This window comes from Centroberyx gerrardi, chromosome 9 (assembly GCF_048128805.1).
Source record: "Centroberyx gerrardi isolate f3 chromosome 9, fCenGer3.hap1.cur.20231027, whole genome shotgun sequence".
NCBI classification, from domain to species: domain Eukaryota; kingdom Metazoa; phylum Chordata; class Actinopteri; order Beryciformes; family Berycidae; genus Centroberyx; species Centroberyx gerrardi.
The window spans coordinates 22,790,760-22,809,676 of record NC_136005.1 but is presented as its reverse complement, the minus strand read 5'-3'; the positions used below and the strand labels follow the sequence as shown (position 1 = coordinate 22,809,676).

Here is an 18,917-nt window from a genome sequence, read left to right as displayed (position 1 = left end):
TTCCTTGACAGCCGATTTGTTCAAGCGTCATATGTAACATTGTGCAATCTCAGCCCTCTGGCAGCACTTTGCCAAGGGAAATGAACATGAGTAAAAGCTGCAGAGAGATTCAGAAACATAACCAGACTCATGTTTCCCTGACCACATGACAAAGAGATGTGAGCCTGATAGGTGAGTTAGATGACACATATGGGCCAGCGGGCTGCGCCTTTATATGTGAAACGGTGGTCCAAACAAAAGAAAAGGGTGGACAAAAGGGAAGGATGAAAAGGGGAAAGTATGATTTTACCACCTTAGCTGCAAGAACAGTTACATACATGACAGATGTTCGCCTCGTCTAGCGAGCCACAGCGTTATCTAAACAGTATCTAAGCAAACTAGATAAAAGAGAAAAGAGAAGGATAAAGGCAGAGAAAATGTGTGAAAGGGAAAAGCAATAAAGGAGGGCCTGTACTTTACTGTCGTAGGCTTTCATCAGTCAACATTGACTGTCTGTGTGCAAATATATTAACTGGAACAGAATGTTCCTTTTACTTGTAGTGATACTTTCAGCCACATTCATATTCTTATAAAGAGCACAGGCTAGAAGCTAAAGGAAAAAATCTGTTTTTCAAGCAAACAAGAAACAAAACAAATGAAAGAAAAGTACAAAGAAAGAAGCAAATGAAAACTAGCACAGTGCAAGATATACGGTATGCTTGTCATGTAACAAGTGTAAGTGTTTTTCCAAGACAGTCATGGATACAGACAACACCTCTAATCTTTTAGCAACACCACTAATTGAGACTGCAAGGGGGTTGGAGTAGAAAGATGTTACAAGTCATTTGTTTACAGTCAATTCTTTAAGGCTTTAACAACAGGATATAATATAATAACATTTGCCTTGGTGAGGAGTTATTTATTGTATGCACTGATTGTAATTGTGGTAGTAGTCTATTAAGCATGATTTCATAATTTGTTCCAACAAATGAACATGTGCCACTTCCCATATAGTTGATTTTATTTGATTACATGAATATATTTAGTTTAACTAGCCCAATATTTTGTTAAATAAAGATATATTTACTTGAATCTGGCCTTTGATACAGTATATTCCTTAATCAATTTTACTTAAGGCTAAAACTCGGGATGAGTTATCGAGGCATTGCCTACTGAAAACCCTTGTGATGTGCGGTATTTCTGTTAGTAGCCTAAGACACAACTGACAAGGATATTGAGAGCTAATGGGCTCTACTGTCATTAATATGCAAACTTAAGGGATGTTATAGACTTATAAAGGATTTGTGTCATGAATTACAGCTTTCCAACACCACAACTCAGAAAAGGGGTTGATGAGTTAATTTATTCATTTATTACATGCATACTTTTTATATCTATTTGCACACTGTTTAAGCAACTATGAGCGTGCGTTGATATCGTTAATACTTTAATTGATACTTGAATTGATACTTTGTTACCCCGCAATACATGATTTTTCCCTACAGGATGGCTGCACCTGAACTAGCTGGCCTATAGGAAGGTTACTAGCACAGGCATTTTAGACATGCATAGTTCAACAAGGACCTATGAAAATCTTATAGTGTCTTAGTGACAGATGCTTGCACTTCTGGCAAGCATAAAAAATAGCAGAAATGAGGAAAGTGAATGAGAAGTGATTTCCCTTGCCCTATCTTCTAAACAAACAAGGAAAACAGATGGAAAAAGAGGGCCAAATAAGGAGAAACAAGGAAGTTAAAAGGGAGAGTTATTGAGGTGAAGTCTTCAGGGGAAGGACCTGCAGCCAAGCTCTCATCTGTCATCAATGACTATAGGCTCTATGCTAATGTATTAGCTGGAACAGAGAGTGTTGTTTTCCCCTGCACGCTGCTGTAAGTTACTCTGTCAAGGCCCTTGAGCCGGCCGCAGAGGGTAAAGTGAGGCTGATGAGGAATGATTCTGTTTCTCATATCCTCTAAACAAGCTCCCCTCCTGCGCTGTACTCTTAACAAGACAAAACACAGAGCAACGCCAGACACAGAGGGAGAAAATGCGCTTAAGTGATAGAAGAGTGACTACTGAGCTCTGCAGTCATCATCAGAGAAAGCCTGGGCGCTGCAGCATCACTGCATTACCTGGAACAGGATGTGCTGCTTTCCACCGGGGCTTAACTTGGACTCGCTGAGGCCATTCAGCCTGCTATAGCGGGTAATGAAGAGAAGATGATGAGGACTGATTACGCCTCCCCATCTACTAAACAAATAAAAAAGCATAGTGGCTAAACAAAAGGCGTTAGGATGGACAAGAGAGCGATAAAGAGGGATCTACTTGCCACAGATGTACTCATAATCAAGACCGAATGTGCTGTAAAATTCCCTCAAGTATCATTGACTGGTTCTGTGCTCACACTGACATAGATGATATAGACATGCTGTGAATTAGCTGGAAGAGAGAGGGCTTTTGTCGGCCTGTGTTGTAGGTTATATTTTCAGAGCCCTTTAGCCTGCTCTAGACGCTGGAGAGTGGCTAATGTGGAGCAATTCCCCATGACCGAGGCTAAAAACAGCATTCCTCACCATGGTCATTGTACTTCTCTTGGCTCTGCTTAGCAACTACCAAAAAAAAAAAAAAAACAGGATAAAGGACAGGGCGACCTAATGCACTTGAATCCTACCGTTTCCCTCAGGCATGCAATATCAGTTACGCGCAGGAGGAACGCTGGTTATTGACCCAGCTTTGATCACACACAATGGCATCCTAAAGACACCGATAGGGTCTCTGCTACATGTCACCGGGTTCTGGCTCAATACTGAGCACAAGGCAGCAGACAGTCAGTACTTGCGGCACTTTCTCTCTACTCAGGACACAGCAGGCTCTGGAGTGTGCATTATCATTCTCTGCTTACAGTGTGATAATCTTCATGGCTATAAATGGAAAACGGTAAACTTCCAGAGGGCATGAATGAGGATTTAGAAATCGGTTGGCTGGAAGCAAAGAGGCATTATGGGCGATATGATTAAACCATTAAAAACTTGAGAATCTAGGCCAAGTGAATCACCACTGGCAGGACAGACGGATTAATGCAACTCAGGGAAGTAGCTTCCTAAATCATACCCATCTAATGGTTGTGGGTACAGGGATCTATATAGCAGGGTAGTTACAGTGCTGCAGGTGTAAAACAGGTTTTTCTCTGCAGTTCCCATGTCTGGACTAGCATTTGGGAAACCAAGCCAGCAGCTGGAGACTGGAAACATAAAAGCCTGCTCTAGGTGTGACTATACTGGTGGAGAAGAGAGGCCAGTGGTGGAAGTGATGTGTTTTGTGTTTCCAGTTTGTTTGGAATAAATAGAAGAAGAACTGGGTGGTTAGCATGAGCAGTGATAGCCACTCAAACTTCATCAACAGAAAATCCAAGGAAAAAGACGTCACAGTACTGGACACACTGTTTGATTGACAGGTGATCTCTGGGAAGAGCAGTGCAGAAACACCACAGCAATGAGCACTGAGCACCAAAGATGTTGCCAAAAAAAAGAGGATCTCACAGATTACCAGTTTAACAAATTTATCTGCAAGTTAGTTTTACCATCACTATTTTACAAGGTAATTTCTGAGCTGCTCATCAGAACTGTTATTACAGTAAAGGTCTGGCCCATCAATTTTATACTTAGCTTGATGGACTGCTTAATTTTAGCACCAAATGGCTTCCCTCATCACATGCTGGCTCACCTATAAAACCAATCAGCTGTGTGTTTGACCTATCAGGTAAGGTTAAGAGGAGCGGCCCGGCACTGGGGGAGACCCTGCAGAATACTGGTAATATATTACAACCTGACAACTATCTTATTACTTGCAGCAAGGTCACCCCACACAGAGACAATTTTCCTTGATCGCTAATGCAGCTAATGTGCAGCTCAGCACTTATTCTAGAAGGGGATACGAGAAGGAAGACGGGCAAGATGTCTCCGTCGAACATGCAATGAACGAGAGACAGACAGACAGAGAGATACAGAGAGAGAGAGGCATTAGGTTCAGAGTCATTAGACACCACACACTGCTGTCATTATGCCATACTGCATCATATTCATCACCCCCTACATTTATGGAGATGTGGGAGGACACAAAACCAATGGCTCTGTCTGTCTGCTGCTGTGAAAAACAGATCTGCTTTTACCGACTGTGCGAAGTTCAGTTTGATGCTTTCGCCACTCAACATCGCCCTGTATCACACTGCTGTATTTAAAGCAACCTGTGTGACACTGAACCTGACTAAATCTGTCTGAAGCAAAGCTGAGGAATTCTACTTGCTCAGGAGGCAGAGAGATAGATAGATAGATAGAGAGAGAGAGAGAGAGAGAGAGAGAGAGAGAGAGAGATATGTGTGAGTGAGAGCAGAGCCCTGGCCAAGTGTCTATGGATGAGTGCAGATCCCTGCTTAATACACTTTTCTCATGCATTTTGCAGACTGTGAAGTGCATTTATTAAAGCCAAGCATCAAGGATGGAAACCCAGTTAAACAAGTTTACATAGATGAAAATGGGCCCTTCAGATCTCACCGCTGCCTCAGAATAGGATTCCACTTTCAGAACAGAGCCAGAGTGAAAAAAGGGTTTCATGCTAAAGTTTTAGACCAAGTTTACTTGCTGAACCTGCTCACCCTTATACATTTTAGAGAGCTATGCCTAATTTGTGCTATGTAGCAGATACAAGGCAGAAAAAAAATGTAATTTGGCCATAGCAGAGGTCCTCCTGAAATCAAAATGTGACATAACTTTTCAGTTTTGCAATAGCCAATTAAGGGCTAACATCACAGCTGCTGTGAAGAATCCCCATGCATTTGACTACAGTGTCTTAATTACTGACAGATTTTGGACACTAGCCTGATGAGACTATTTGCTTGTCATCTCCACACCATCTGCATTAGCCCCAAATTGCAGATGTTTTTGCACTGGTCCAGGCTGAAAAGTATTTACCACGGTCTTGCAGGTTAGTAATATTTTCAGCCCTAATATGCATTGTACAAGGCACAGGGCTAAATCTCATGTAAGCCAAAAATCCAGCATGAATGGGGAGAAGGTCATCTGTAATGAAATGGGGTTAGGGCAAATCAAATCAGATTTTCAGGAATATTCAGGACAGAATATTCAAAGGCTAACAAGTATGTGACAGCAGCACATTACTGACGCCTCTCACTCAAGGTAAGAATGAGCGTCCTAATGAATGTCCTAACAAACGCCAGCCACTCTGGGAGTCCTAAAACTAACCCATGTGCTGGTTGGTTGAGCAACCACAAATTACATGGCCTGATTTCCATAACGCAGTATCTTATCAACATGAGCCTCAGAGGGACACAAGCTAATTGGTGAGCCTTTTACGTTGCTCTTTCCAATGATGGGTGCTTAATTAATCTTTGAAATGAGGGACTGGGAGGGTTGGAGCTACAAAGGAAGATGGCTGAGAGGATCAAAGTCATTCCAGTCTACTGTGAAGGGATTAGGAAAATATGGTGGAGGCATGGAGACGATCAGGCATCCCAGCCTCCAGTGAGGAAAATCCTTCCCGGCTGGAACTGAAGTCTCAGCTGGAGAAATCACGCTGCCGTGCTGCTGCGCTCGCTGACTGACACTGACACGTGTGAGGGCGGTTATGTGATATCATGGTAATCCCACTGAAGTCCCCAAACCCAATCCTTCTCTCTCATGAACCATGCAGGGAAATATACAGACGAGTGGGAGAGGAGGCTTCAAGAACAGGCAAAGACCGTCTCAGTCACTATTCCTAACACTTAAAACATATATCCTGTTTCATATACTTTTCAACAGCAAATAGCTCTACTTTGACATAGGTTTTTGTTACATGTGAACAGTGTTTGACTTTAATTTTCCATCCTTAAGCTTGTAGTTTATGCATTTGCAGTCAGAGAGTATATTCTCCCACACAGGTACTGGGGAACTCCTATCTGAGTAGATGTTTGGTGTCTGTCTCTACTGTGGGGCAAGTGAAACCTCTGACCAGAATAGACGTCCCTCTCTATGCTCTCCAACAGTTCAAACTTCTAGCTCATGAATTAACAGCTCATAAATTAACTAATCCTCACTTCGCTGCCCACCCCCCCTTCCTGGACCTTAGTGGGACCCCAGTTTGAGAGCCACTGGGTTACACCATCCTAACAGGATGACAGCACCCAGCACCCGGCAGCCAGACAGTAGCAGCTTTCTCAGGTTACCTAGACCAACTGTGGAAACGGGCGCTGATCCGCCGGCAGCCCACTGCTCCACTGCATCACTCTGCAGCACTGGGCCGCTCGTGGGGAGCAGAGAGGCTGCAGCAAAACAACCCCAGCTCGGCAGCTGAGGCTCTCTACCCAGGCTCACTGCCCCTTCTAATATTGTAGACTGTTCCAAAAATAGCCTCACTTACAATTCCTGCAAGGAGACCACTATGATATGGCCTATTCAAATCCACTGTCAGTGTCAAGCAGTGTAAACATGAAGCATGTTGGCTCTGCTTAGCCTTACCAAAAAGTAGTAATCCTATGATAGATTGTCAAAGTCCCTATAGGAATGTTATAGGGATACCATAGGAAAGAAAAATACAATACAATACAAAGTACAGTGAGGTCACTATTAACACTCAGACATACTGCAAGTTCTTATATGAATATTATAGTGATTTCTCTTTAGGGGAGAATTGTTCATGGAGAGAGCAATAATGGCTTAAACCCTCCATTATTAAAATGACAAAACATGCACCTGCTCTGTTATCCAATAGGAGACGCGGCTATTGAAATTGTAGCCTAATGTTTTTAACTGTGGAGGCAGCCTGGTCCAAATCAAGACTGTAGCCTGTAGTCTAGCAAGGCTACACAGACTAGCCGAGACTACGGTAAATCCCTGGATGACATCATGAAGTTAATGTGTCAAACATCATTAGGCTACCAGGACGAAAGGCTGACTGATCAGGCTCAGATCTGCCACACATGAAAAATAACTGTAGTAGCCTATTCCTATGGTAGGCTACATTTTAGAGGGATGCTATCCAAATATCACAGCAAGAACTAAATAGCCTACCTATAGGAATATTGTCGGAATATTATAGTGATAGCCTACCATATGAGATAAAATACCACAAGTAGCCTACCCTACGATAAGGTCACTATAAACTCACTATTGAAAACCACAGACACACCATGATCCCTATAGGAATATTATATGAATATCATGGTGATTTTCCGTTAGGGACGTTACAACATCGATGATTTTGGAAAGCCACCGCGGTGCGAGAATGCATTACAAGTCAAGGCCATTATTTATAGGCCTGTACTATAATCAATGGGTAATTTTCGGGGGCCCTCGCGGAGACAAAAGGACGGTGCGGCGGGGTGTATGGTGGCGCGGGGCTAGCTCGTCTCGCTTCCCCCCCATCACGTTCACCTGTCCTGCCTCTCCTTCCTTTCACATCCGCTCCGCGACGGGAAACCGCATCGACCGTGCGAGAGGAGGAGACTCGACTCACCCAGTACACCGGAGGAGGTTTGCGGCGGGGCAGCGCTCGGCTCTGCCCTCTCCCCGTCTCCCTGCGCCCGGTGTCTGTGCCGGGAGCTCTCGGTGCCGCCGTCGCCGGCGGTGGTCGCACCGCTGGCCGCCGCGGCCGCAGCTCCTGCCGCTACCGCCGCCCCCGTGTCGGGCATGCTCTCTATCAGCGAGGAGCGACGGAAGATGAAGATATTCTCCGGGAAATTGTGCAGTGGTATCGCATCTCAGGAAGGCAAAGCATGGGTGTTGCGCGGCGGCGGGCCGGCGGGGTCCGAGTTAAGGGTTAAATGAGTGTGAAAGTGAAGTGAAGGTTGTCGGTGTCGGTGCGGCGGCGGATCATCCTTGGTGGTTTGGAGCAGGATGCGCGGCTAGATGGAGAGCGCTCCGTCGGAGACTCACTATAGAGGAGGGACAAAGAGAGAGGGGGGGGGGGGGAGGCTGACTGGGCGACACACACACACACACACGCACACACACACACACACACACACACACACACACACACACACACACACACCAACCCCCCCAACCCTTACGACAAAACCACTCTAGTAATTCTATAATAAATTTTAAAGGGACACTATAGACATCCCAGCAAAACTATAAGGAATATTATAGGAAGTCTTCAGTGATGTCATGGGAGCTATAAATACCATCAAGTAACATAAGGTCACTATAAACCCACTTTGCGTGCAGACCCACTTTAAGTCCCTAGAGGAATATTACAGGAACATGATAGTGATTTTCCATACATGCATGTGTTGGCAGGAGAGAAGCCGCCCCTGCCTCCTCGTCCTCCATGAGAAATGTATATTTATCGCCCCAATGACCTCTGTCAGCAGCCAGAGTTCAAATGTTGCCAGAAATAGAATCGGCTTGGCCACATTAAGCGCAAAACCAGCCAACAACATGCATAGCTTACACTGATAATAGACCCATAGTTAGTTGATTAGTTGGTTTGAATTGCACTCCGCATGGCAACATTCCCTATGAGATCACAACGTAGGCTACTGTAATATGATTATATATATATATATATATATATATATATATATATATATTTATGTTTTTCAAATGAGCATATATTTTCATGTATCATCAGACAAAGATTTATAGCCTACCTACCGTGTAAATTCAAAACACAAGAGGAATCCTGTCAGTTCGGCAGCAGCAGAATGTAAAGTCCTGTCAGGCAGGTGGTTCTGCAGTCCAGCAGGTTGCCTATTGCTCCTCTGTGACTGTGAGAATGTCCTGTCCTGGAAGATTAAATAGATTATGATTTATTTATTAATGCAAAAAATATCTTCATAGATGAATTTTTTAGTGAGATTCAGGTCCAGGGACAGGTAATGTGTCTCCTCCACAGTCCTCTGGACACACAGTATGACTCCTCAGAGGGGCAATATGCTGAAATATACTATGAAATTCATTTTTATTGCATGCACAGAGTGGTTTGGTCCAGGGCTTCATTTCATCAAGTCATAAATAACATCCACATGATCAGACTTTAAACAATTATATTACATGGCAAATGATGTTCTTATGTCTGCTGTATAAACATGTCTATTTCAAAATGGACAAACAATAGTAGGGTCAACCTTTACAGAAGTAAAGTACACCCTTCAGAACAAACTCACATCCTGCAAAACAAACATTGTTCTAACAATGGGAATGCCATCATCTCTTATCAGCAGTCTTTCCAATTGGTCAGAAGAGACAAAGATGTTTCTGTACTGACGGTGCTGTCGTGAGGTGGCAACTGCCATGCTTTGTGCACACAGTGAGGGGCCTATCAATTATTAAGATCCCAGGTTAAAGATTGCTCCTCTGGCCTCGAGCCCTGCCTCTTCGATGTGTACACAATCTATTCTCCTTCCCCGCCCCGCCTGGATGCCGTCTTTCACTGTGCAGCCAAGCAGGCAGGCAGGCAGGCAGGAGGCCCTCCCCCTCGGCACGGCTCACAGCTCAGAAGTACCTCGTCCATGAGCATAAATTCTGCTTACTCACCACCCTCTGGGCTGACAGCTGCAAAGATCTGCAGTGGGACACACACACACACACACACACACACACACACACCGATGCACATGTAGCCTAGTCTTTGTGTTTATCCTGAGGGATGTGCAGTATGTAGGCTATGAACGACTGCACACTACCAGTGATGTTTAGTAAAAGACATGACACACAGGCTGCAGTCCAGGCAATGCACAGCAAAATCGTCAGTGTTAACTCTGAGAAGATAAAAATCAACACTATGCCAGTGTTTATATAAGTCCACACCCATCACACTTAATTTAACACTTATATGGTTTTGAACAGCCGCCCCAGAGCCATATCAACTCTATGAGTGAACAGACAACTCTCCAATCAACACCTGCCAACTCCAAATAATTGTCACTGAAAAATCAACACTTATTAACACTGGGAAATTTGCTGTGTGTCGGATTTGCCTCCAAAAGCAATTTTGTCTCCAAAACAGCACAATATTTAGTCATTTTTGTGTCCTTTTCATCCTTAATTGCCCACTATTTTATCCACATTGCATTAGTCTCAGTTGTCATTCTCCATTTAGGCAGAAAGGAAAATATAGGCCATCTGTATTTCTTCAAACAGATGCCCATGTTTCATGATCTGTCACACCACAACTTAAACATAGAACGAGTGCACACTATCCAGTCTACTTCATATTTTTTTTCTGACTGATCATTGAAACATTAAATAATAAATACTAACTAATCATAAATAAAGAATACAAGGCGACACTCAAGTGTAAAACAGAGTTCTGTTCTGTATATTTCCAACCTATTTTAACCTTTTATGTAGAACTACCCATGGAGTAGCCTAAGCACATACAAACAGGAAAACAAACAAATAAACAAACAGTTAGACTTAGATAGGCCTAGATAGATAGATAGATAGATAGATAGATAGATAGATAGATAGATAGGTCGATAGATAGATAGATAGATAGATAGATAGATAGATAGATAGATAGATAGATAGATAGATAATAGAAATGACGACGAAACAAAAGTAGTTGTACTTGTATCTTGGCTAAATTCCTACGTTGCCTAACTTTTTTTTCATTCATTTTTCTACATAAGAAGTAAAAGTAAACGGTAGTAGCACAGATACGATAAGTGATGTAATAAAAAAAGGTGTGTGTTGGACCAAATGAAGGGCAACGGGAGCCACACGGACCGAGTTTAACGGCGCAAAGTGGGCGGGTCTTACCGTAGAGTGACAGGTACTGAGCAAATGACACGCCAGAGTCGACGTCATTGTGGAAAACCCCGACCAATCACAATCACCAGGGGAAGCAAACAAACTCATCGTGGTAAATGTAAACGACAGAAGATTGTTAAGTGCATGGGCTCGTTTCTAAAGAGACAACAGAGTGGAGAAACAGTCGTGGAAGCTGAACTGTCAGCATTTACCAGCTACATTCACACATTACCTGCTAGTAGCCTCGAGGGAAATGGGAAATCACAATGTTTTGGTCAAGGACAGAGCACGTTTTGTAACGTCAGTGTCTGAAATCAGTCACATGAGATACATATGAATCTTTTGTGTTAGTAAATAACCATGCTGCCGTCCATCTCTGCTGGGATATGGAGAGGGGCTGTCCACACACTTAGGACAAGGTTTGTTGTCCTACTTTGTTATGTTTTCTGGCCATAGGAACTATTTCAGAAACGATATGTCTTTTCTCATAGTTGACATACTGTATCAGGTGCATTGATTTAAAGGGAAAGTGTAGGAGTGAAACTTTGAAATGATAGAAAGGTATCCCCTGTGTCCAAACAGCATATTACAGTACATGCACACTATATTTATGCATAGTATCCTTTTACAACATGTGGTCTAAGTTTCAGTGTGTGACACCAGTTTCCTTATCTCCAGCAGGCTAGTTGCAGTTACGAGAAGCCTAAGCACCTGCGACACCGTCCCAGGTGGGCTGTGTGACGCAGAGACTGTCTTCGCGCTGTCATCAGGCCACGGCAGGTGTGGGGTGGCTGTGGTGCGGGTCAGTGGTCCTGCCTCGGCTGCAGCCCTGAGGTGTATGGCCGGGCTCACACGCAGCCTGCCTCCGCCCCGCACTGCCCTGCTACGCAGCATCACTGACCCCCGCTCCAGAGAGGTGCTGGACCGCGGCCTCATCCTCTGGTTCCCAGGTGCGTCCCGATGCACCATTTGTTTCTGTTGTTAACAAGGTGGATCCCTCTCCGGGGGGTTGTCCCCTCTCCTGCCCCAGAGATATAGTATGATGCAGGAAAATGGTAATAATGCATATGATGTGCTTGTGTGAATTTGATCTCACATCACATCAGGATTTGTCTTGCATTATCCTGTTTAGAGATCACAGGAAACACACACATGTCAAACAGTAAAGCAAGTATTGCACTGAAAGGCAGCCTTAAAGCTGCACTAGGCAAGATATTTATGTAAAAATCCACCTGTCTTATCAGCCTAATTCACTAAGTGGGGCTGCAACAAAGAAGAGTATCCCATCCCCACTAATTGAGACACCGTAGACTCCTCCTATTTCCCCAAATTAATTCTGGTGTTGGGTATGGACATTTCTCCACCCACAGGAAGTTGGTGGAGAAATGTCTGAATTGAAACTCAAGAGTGAAATAAGAACTGTCTCCTTAGCAGCAGTGAGTGAGCGCAAGAGAAAGCTGGACTCACCAACATTAGATCTTTTTCCTCTCTTGTCCCTTTGGTATCCTTTGATATAAAGCATCACAGACCAGCCGGTTTCGTAAACATGGCGTTCTGTGTGCGGTTTACTGATGTTACGTCACATGACTTCTGGGTATTGAAGTTCAAATTTTTCAAACGCATAACCACCCATTTGGAGCCACTAACGTGCAGAGTTGCCTAGTGTAGCTTTAACTGTGCACTGATCGGTTCATGTCATCACTTTATTGAGGCTTGTGAATGTTTGAAGTTCCATCATCCTCTTCTTACAGACCAACCTAAATGAAAGCATCCATAACATTTTGCTTCTCATTAAATATGCATATTTAGATGACTAGAGAATCTTCACTCTGCTGTTGTTTGTATTGTGCTGGTGTTATCAGGTCCACACAGTTTCACAGGAGAGGACAGTGCTGAGTTTCATATCCATGGAGGTCCTGCTGTCATTACTGCTGTCTTGCAGGCCCTAGGTAAGTATGTACAGTATGATATAATATTATGTAACTTGATGTAACACAGTGCAATATGATGTGATACACAATCAAATATTATATAATGTGATATGTTACAATTTTGTATGATACAACACTATTTGTCCATTAGGCATGGAATTTTTTCGTACAAAGCTTCACAAAACATTAGCAATACACCATGTACTGTACAAAATGACAATAGTGAAACAAAAAATGATGGTTTACTTTTGGGCAACAGTTCTTTGCCTCAGTGTTCTAGACTGTGGTTTCCCAGCGAAATCTGAAGTTCCCCTTTCTTTTGATTTGTAATTTTCCTTTGTTGGTAACTCTGCCCAAGGCATTGCCCCGAGTGTCATCATCTTCCTCATCCACATTGGAGGGGGGGTTTGGGTCTCACTTCGCAGGCCATTAATCCCCAGTGTGTGCGTTCACAGCACAGATAATATATTACTTCCATGGTCTTGAACACCCAACTTTTAGCCTTGATATGCATAAAGCCTCTAAGCATAGTATCTGCTCAAGTCACATGACTATTTATCCATCACTGTGACTTAAAATGGAAAACTGACATTTGCATTCTTACTCTGAGACACTTTTATTATGGGCCTTGGCAAGCATGATAATCGCACTGCGACTGACTATCTTATATTTGATGCAGTCCCCACATTAGACTGCTAGAGGGCAGTATTGTATAAATCAGGGGATGTTTATTGAAGTCATTGGCTAGTCAGCACTACTCAGCAGTAGTTGAATTAGAAAAGGTAGCAACAACTACATTACAGTGCTGGTGCCATTTGACATGACATTTCTGGATAATTTTAAATTTAATAAAAATTAAACTACACTTAATTAACTGATATTTGCAAAATGGTAGGTAGTCGCAATATTGGCATGATGGTAGCTAGTACAGTCTTGGTAAAATCTATTATTTTGCTCCAGTTAACAGTCCATCACCTGCATGTGCCAAATGGTATTGTGCTTAGTACTGTCTCCTCCTGATTGGTTTTGAAAAATGGTTTTGAAAACAATGAAAGCCTAACCTGTTAACCTGCACATTAGCGCCTGTTTTCATCGTTCCAAGTGAACCCAGAGTGACCCATCGACCCTGCATTTAACCCCCCTCAGTTTGTTTCTGCGTGTGTGTGTGCGCACATGTGTTTGTGTGAAGCGTGCCCACCTTGCATGTTTGTTCATGTTTGTACGTGTGTGTGTGTGTTTTCAGGAAGCCTGCCTGGCATGAGGCCGGCTGAGGCTGGAGAGTTCACGCGGAGGGCCTTTAATGGAGGAAAACTGGGCTTGACAGAGGTGGGACAGAAGGAGCACATGAAAACACACAGAGACACACCGACAGCACCAAGCACATACATTTGAAAACACAAAAACATATGTATATACAGTACTGTGCAAAAGTCTTAGGCACCCTAGATTTGTTATATCAATTTTGTCTTAGATGTTTATTTATTTGTTCTCTGCATTAGTGTGTCAGTAGACTGCTCTTTATAGTAATTTTTTTGATATTTAGAAATATTTAATTTCATTATTTTTGAAAGCATTTTCGCTTTATGGATTTTTTTTTACATGTGCCTAAGACTTTTGCACAGTATATACAGTACATATGAAAATTAGAAAACACCACAGATACATACAGAATGGCAGATGTGTTTTCTTTGATACTGCAAGGTTTAATTACCAAACAACTCTCACAGTCATGAGGTTGACAGTTTTACATATCACATTAGCTCTCTGCAGTGTTTTCTCAGTATGAGACTGCCTGCACACAGTGCAAATGAAATCACAGCATGATAACACATTTATCACATAAAAACTACATAATGAACCTTAGCATTTGTATGCATATTTTAGAGCACTGTTATTTCATATTCACAGTAGTTTTTTTAGTGTAGACTTGTAATAAACAGGGTCAGAAATGGAATTTGGGGCAAAAATGCCCTTGAAAGTCCATAAAATGCCTGTGAAATTAAAAGGGAGGTGGCAAAAAATGTTAGGGCTACGATTATTAGGGCTACCTTTTCCTGCAATTCACCCTCTTCATATTTTTGTTGTTGAGTTGTCATATACAGTATTCATGTGTGAATGCGACTTCTGTCCCCAATGGGCCACTGTAGGTGATTCATGGGAGGCTGAAGGATTCTTTCCAATGTGTTCTGGGTGAGAAAAATGTAGAAGCAGCTTTTGGTCAGAAAACAACCAAGTACGCTGCCTGAAGCAGTAGAAAACGTCTCTGATTGGTAGTCTGTTTATTTGATGGTATATTATGATTTAAAATAAAACAAATCTTAGTGCTACAAATTGAGTGTTTATTTCCCAATATGCAATGCAAATTTATTTTTTCATAGTTCAATAAAATTGGCCCGAAAAGCGACCTAAAAATCAGATCAAGGTGGCAAAAAATGCCCTCTGGAAAAAAAAAAAGTTAATGTCTCACCCTGGTAATGAATATGATATGAGATAAGATGAACTTAATCGTCCCTGCAGGGAAATTTGTCTTGCACATCAAAGCCGCAGCACCAAGGACATTAAAACAGTTTTATGAAAACAACAACAAACAGCAGCATAAGACAGAAGCATCATACATCATACACCCAGCATCATGTGTTTATAAACAAATACAATCATACAGTCTGTATTAACACATCTTACAATCTTATAATCAGTCAGTATAAATGTTTCCATTGTACTGTAATTTATTTCTACTGTAATGCACCAGGTGGAAGGCCTGGGGGATCTGATCCACGCTGAGACGGAGGCCCAGAGGAGGCAGGCTCTCAGGCAGATGTCTGGGGAGCTGGGCCACCTCTACCAGGAATGGAGCCACAGACTGAAACGGGTAGGTAGGCCTGTCGTACAGAGGGGAATGACGGGGTGGCTTGACGGTCTAGACGGCTTTGTAGGTCGAACGGCAGTTCAGAGAGACCAGAACAGCCAGGTAGACGTACAGACAGACAGATGTTTCCACCAGGACTGCAGTCCTCAAACTTCTATGCATTGATTAGTCAATTCCTATGCAATGATTAGTTGGATGTTGGAAGGAATAGTACATCTTTGTTCATCCTTCAGAGACTCCCTAATCATTCAAGACATGTACAGTGTTGATTATCTGTTTTGGTCTTGGTCTTGAATAGGACTTGATTGCTCTGGTCTTGGTCGTGACTTGAACTGAACTGGGCCAGGTGTTGAAATTGACTTGGACTCGATTAAGGTGGCCTTGGACTACGATCCTGGCAGCAGCAGCAGTATTCAAATAATTAGAGAATGGAGCTTGTGACTGGAAGGTTGTCGGTTTGGATTTCCGTAAATTCTGCACTGCCTTGGCACCAGACCTCAGCCAAAGCTCCAGGACGTCTCCCTCGAGAGACTTTATCCAGTTGTCAATGTCTGTGATTTCCACGAACATGGTGTTTTGGAAAGAAACCGTCTGTACTGTGCTTTAGGTCGGAACCTCACTAATTTGACACCCAAACAATGGTGTGTTTTTATCTACACAGTTGGCTTTGCACTGAGCTGTCGATGGATTAAGTTATGGGAATCTGAGGCTTCCTGCTTTTGTGTTGCTGTAGTACTGTACCATTGTGTTTGTCTATTAGAGTTACATACTGTGAATCAAAATACTGATCTATGGTACATAGATCAGTTTTTTCAATACTATCTAGTATTGAAAAAACAACACATTCCAGAGGGGGAAACCCGTCCTGGAGACGATGCGTGGCTGTGGCAGCCTGTAGCTGAAGTACTGACCCAGGGTCAGACAGGGTGATATGGACAAATTAGACAATAGACAATATTCTGATTATTTTTTTGATGGTATATCAGTTGATGATATTTGTTTTTCCAACACCAATTATATTTTGTGAAAAGTGCTACCAACCAAAGGATTTACACTGGTTTCTACTACATTGGGATTGCTAACTGTGCATATAATAATAGTAAATAGCATAATGATAATCATAATAATCATAATAATCATAATAATAATAGTGAGGACCACTATTTTTATTGACAACATGAAAAGTAAAAAAATAATAATAAAAAGTTAAAACTTTGTGTTGATCCGTTCCAGTAAACCTTAAAAAATGTTATATTGCCCGGCCCTAAGAGCAAATTTTTCTAGGGCCGTAATATCTGATTCATTCTGAAACATAAACTTAAAACACCTCATTTACGAAGCTTATGCCTCTGAATCGTAGTACTGATGTGGATCAAATTTTGCTTAATTTTCCTTAATTTAACCTTAATTATTATTAGTTGTTATTATGTGATGACTGAGGCAATTGAAGGCATCAGGTCAATGACCGCAGCTGAACACTCCCACTAGATGGACTCTGTCCAGCTCTCTTACTCTGTTTAGAAAAGCTTTGTGAATACAAACAAGTGTTTTGTGTAATTCTGCACTGCCTTGGCACCGGAGCTCTTAACTGAGAAACCTTGTTGAGCTGTTAATTTGGACCTTCCTGAGGAAGGCCACTAGTGGCCATTCAAAGGCCCATCTCTATTTTTGACTTTCTACGAAGAAGGTGTTTTGGAAAGGCATCTACTGTACTATCATGTGCTATATATACATGTAATATAATGTGCTGTAGTTCCACCCTCACTTGTGCGACACCCAAACAATGCTTCTTTCTCTGAACAGTTGGCTTTGCATTGTTGTGGCTGGATTAAGTTATTGGAGACTTGGCCTGGCTGTAGCAGTGCTGTGTGTCTGTTACTGTGTCAGTCAAGACTGTGCCAGTATTTCCTCATCTATATTCTGTATTTACATGGATCTCAGAAAGATGAATCATAAATACATTTATTGGAGTGTGGATTTTTTTTTGGAGTAGGATCTAGGTTACTGTAAAGTTCACCCACCACATTATAATGGCTGAGTCCAGGTCAGTGACACGCCACACTGGATACCACTGTGGTACAGCTCATGCTGTAATGTGTAATTCAAATGTTTTATGAACAGACCAGTTGTGTGGTCCTGCACCACCTGGCACCTGTGCCAACTCTCCAGAAAGTTCTCTGTTGAGAAACTTTATCCAGCTGAGCTGTTAGCTTGGATCTTCTTGAGGGAGAAAGTAGCAACACTTTCACCTGGCAGCCATCCAAAGACCCATCTCTATTTTGGATTTTGTGCAGACTTTCTACAAACAAGGTGTTTGTGAAAGACACATTCTGTAGTGTGCTGTAGTTTCACCTTCATTAATAAGACTTCCAGACAAGCGATGGGAAGCTGATTCATCATCTCTGATGAAGGCTATGGCACTACGTCATTTCCACTGTGTGTCAATCAACATGCTGATGTGGTATGTTTTCTTATATCGGTCTTATTTACATTCCACATTCAAATTGGATCAAATACAATTATACAACAGTTAGTTCCGGTTGAGTAATTTGATTGGACCAGAGGCATTCCATGAGTGCTTATCTACAGTATAACAGCAGTGGGATGTTTTATTATATGTATCACTTCGCTTTACAGATGTTCTGATATAAACAGTTCATGTGTCGTTTGCCAACTCTTGGTAGTGGAAACCTGAGGGAACTGTTGTTGGCGGAGACGAATAAAAGACAAAAATCATAATCTGTTGTTTCAAAGTACCATTACTTGATAAATAGCATTGTTTATAGAACTGCAATATCACACTTGAGGTCATGCTGTTATACTGGATATAAGCATGGCTGTGATTATGATTCTAGCTTAATATTTATCAAGTGTCTCAAAGTAGGATCCTGATAGGGGATCAACCTGCCTCTGATGAAGAGCCACTGTGCTCAAAACGTCACTTCTCTGGTGCATTAAAAGAATTTAAGGAAGCTTTGCAGTCTGCCTTTCACATCATGCTGAGGTGGTTGAGGGCATCGGGATGAGAACCCCAGATGAACACTCCAACTTGATGGATGCAAGCCAGTACCCCTCCTCTGCTGTGAACTGCTTTGGGAATACAGACCAGTAATTTGTGAGATCTTGCAATACCTTGGCACCGGACTGAACGCAGCACTCCAGGTGTTCTCCCCTGAGAAACTTTGTTGAGCTGCTCATGTGGGCCTTCCTGAGGAAAGTTGCTAGAAGTGACTGAGATTTCTACGAATCCAGTTTTTTGGAATTATACCTTCTGTACTATGCTGTAGGTCAAACCCTTGCTAATTTGACACCCAAACAATGCAGCTTTTTCCCTCGTACAGTTGGCTTCCCACTGTTGTGAATGGATCAGTATGGGAATCTCAGGCT

The 18,917-nt window shown here is 42.5% G+C and overlaps 2 protein-coding genes across 2 annotated transcripts in view; one reads left to right on the top strand and one right to left on the bottom strand.

Moving 5' to 3' along the window:
• Nucleotides 1-7,663, bottom strand: part of ano8b (anoctamin 8b) — a 34,942-nt gene extending 27,279 nt beyond the window's left edge. The window contains exon 1 of the mRNA XM_078285830.1: nt 7,489-7,663. Coding sequence (XP_078141956.1) covers nt 7,489-7,663 — 175 coding nt within the window. The remainder of the gene's footprint in view (nt 1-7,488) is intronic.
• Nucleotides 7,664-10,857: 3,194 nt separating this feature from the next.
• gtpbp3 (GTP binding protein 3, mitochondrial) overlaps nt 10,858-18,917 on the top strand; it is a 17,840-nt gene continuing 9,780 nt past the window's right edge. The window contains exons 1-5 of the mRNA XM_071913460.2: nt 10,858-11,152; nt 11,412-11,683; nt 12,596-12,682; nt 13,908-13,990; nt 15,414-15,533. Coding sequence (XP_071769561.2) covers nt 11,094-11,152; nt 11,412-11,683; nt 12,596-12,682; nt 13,908-13,990; nt 15,414-15,533 — 621 coding nt within the window. The 5' untranslated portion in view covers nt 10,858-11,093. The remainder of the gene's footprint in view (nt 11,153-11,411; nt 11,684-12,595; nt 12,683-13,907; nt 13,991-15,413; nt 15,534-18,917) is intronic.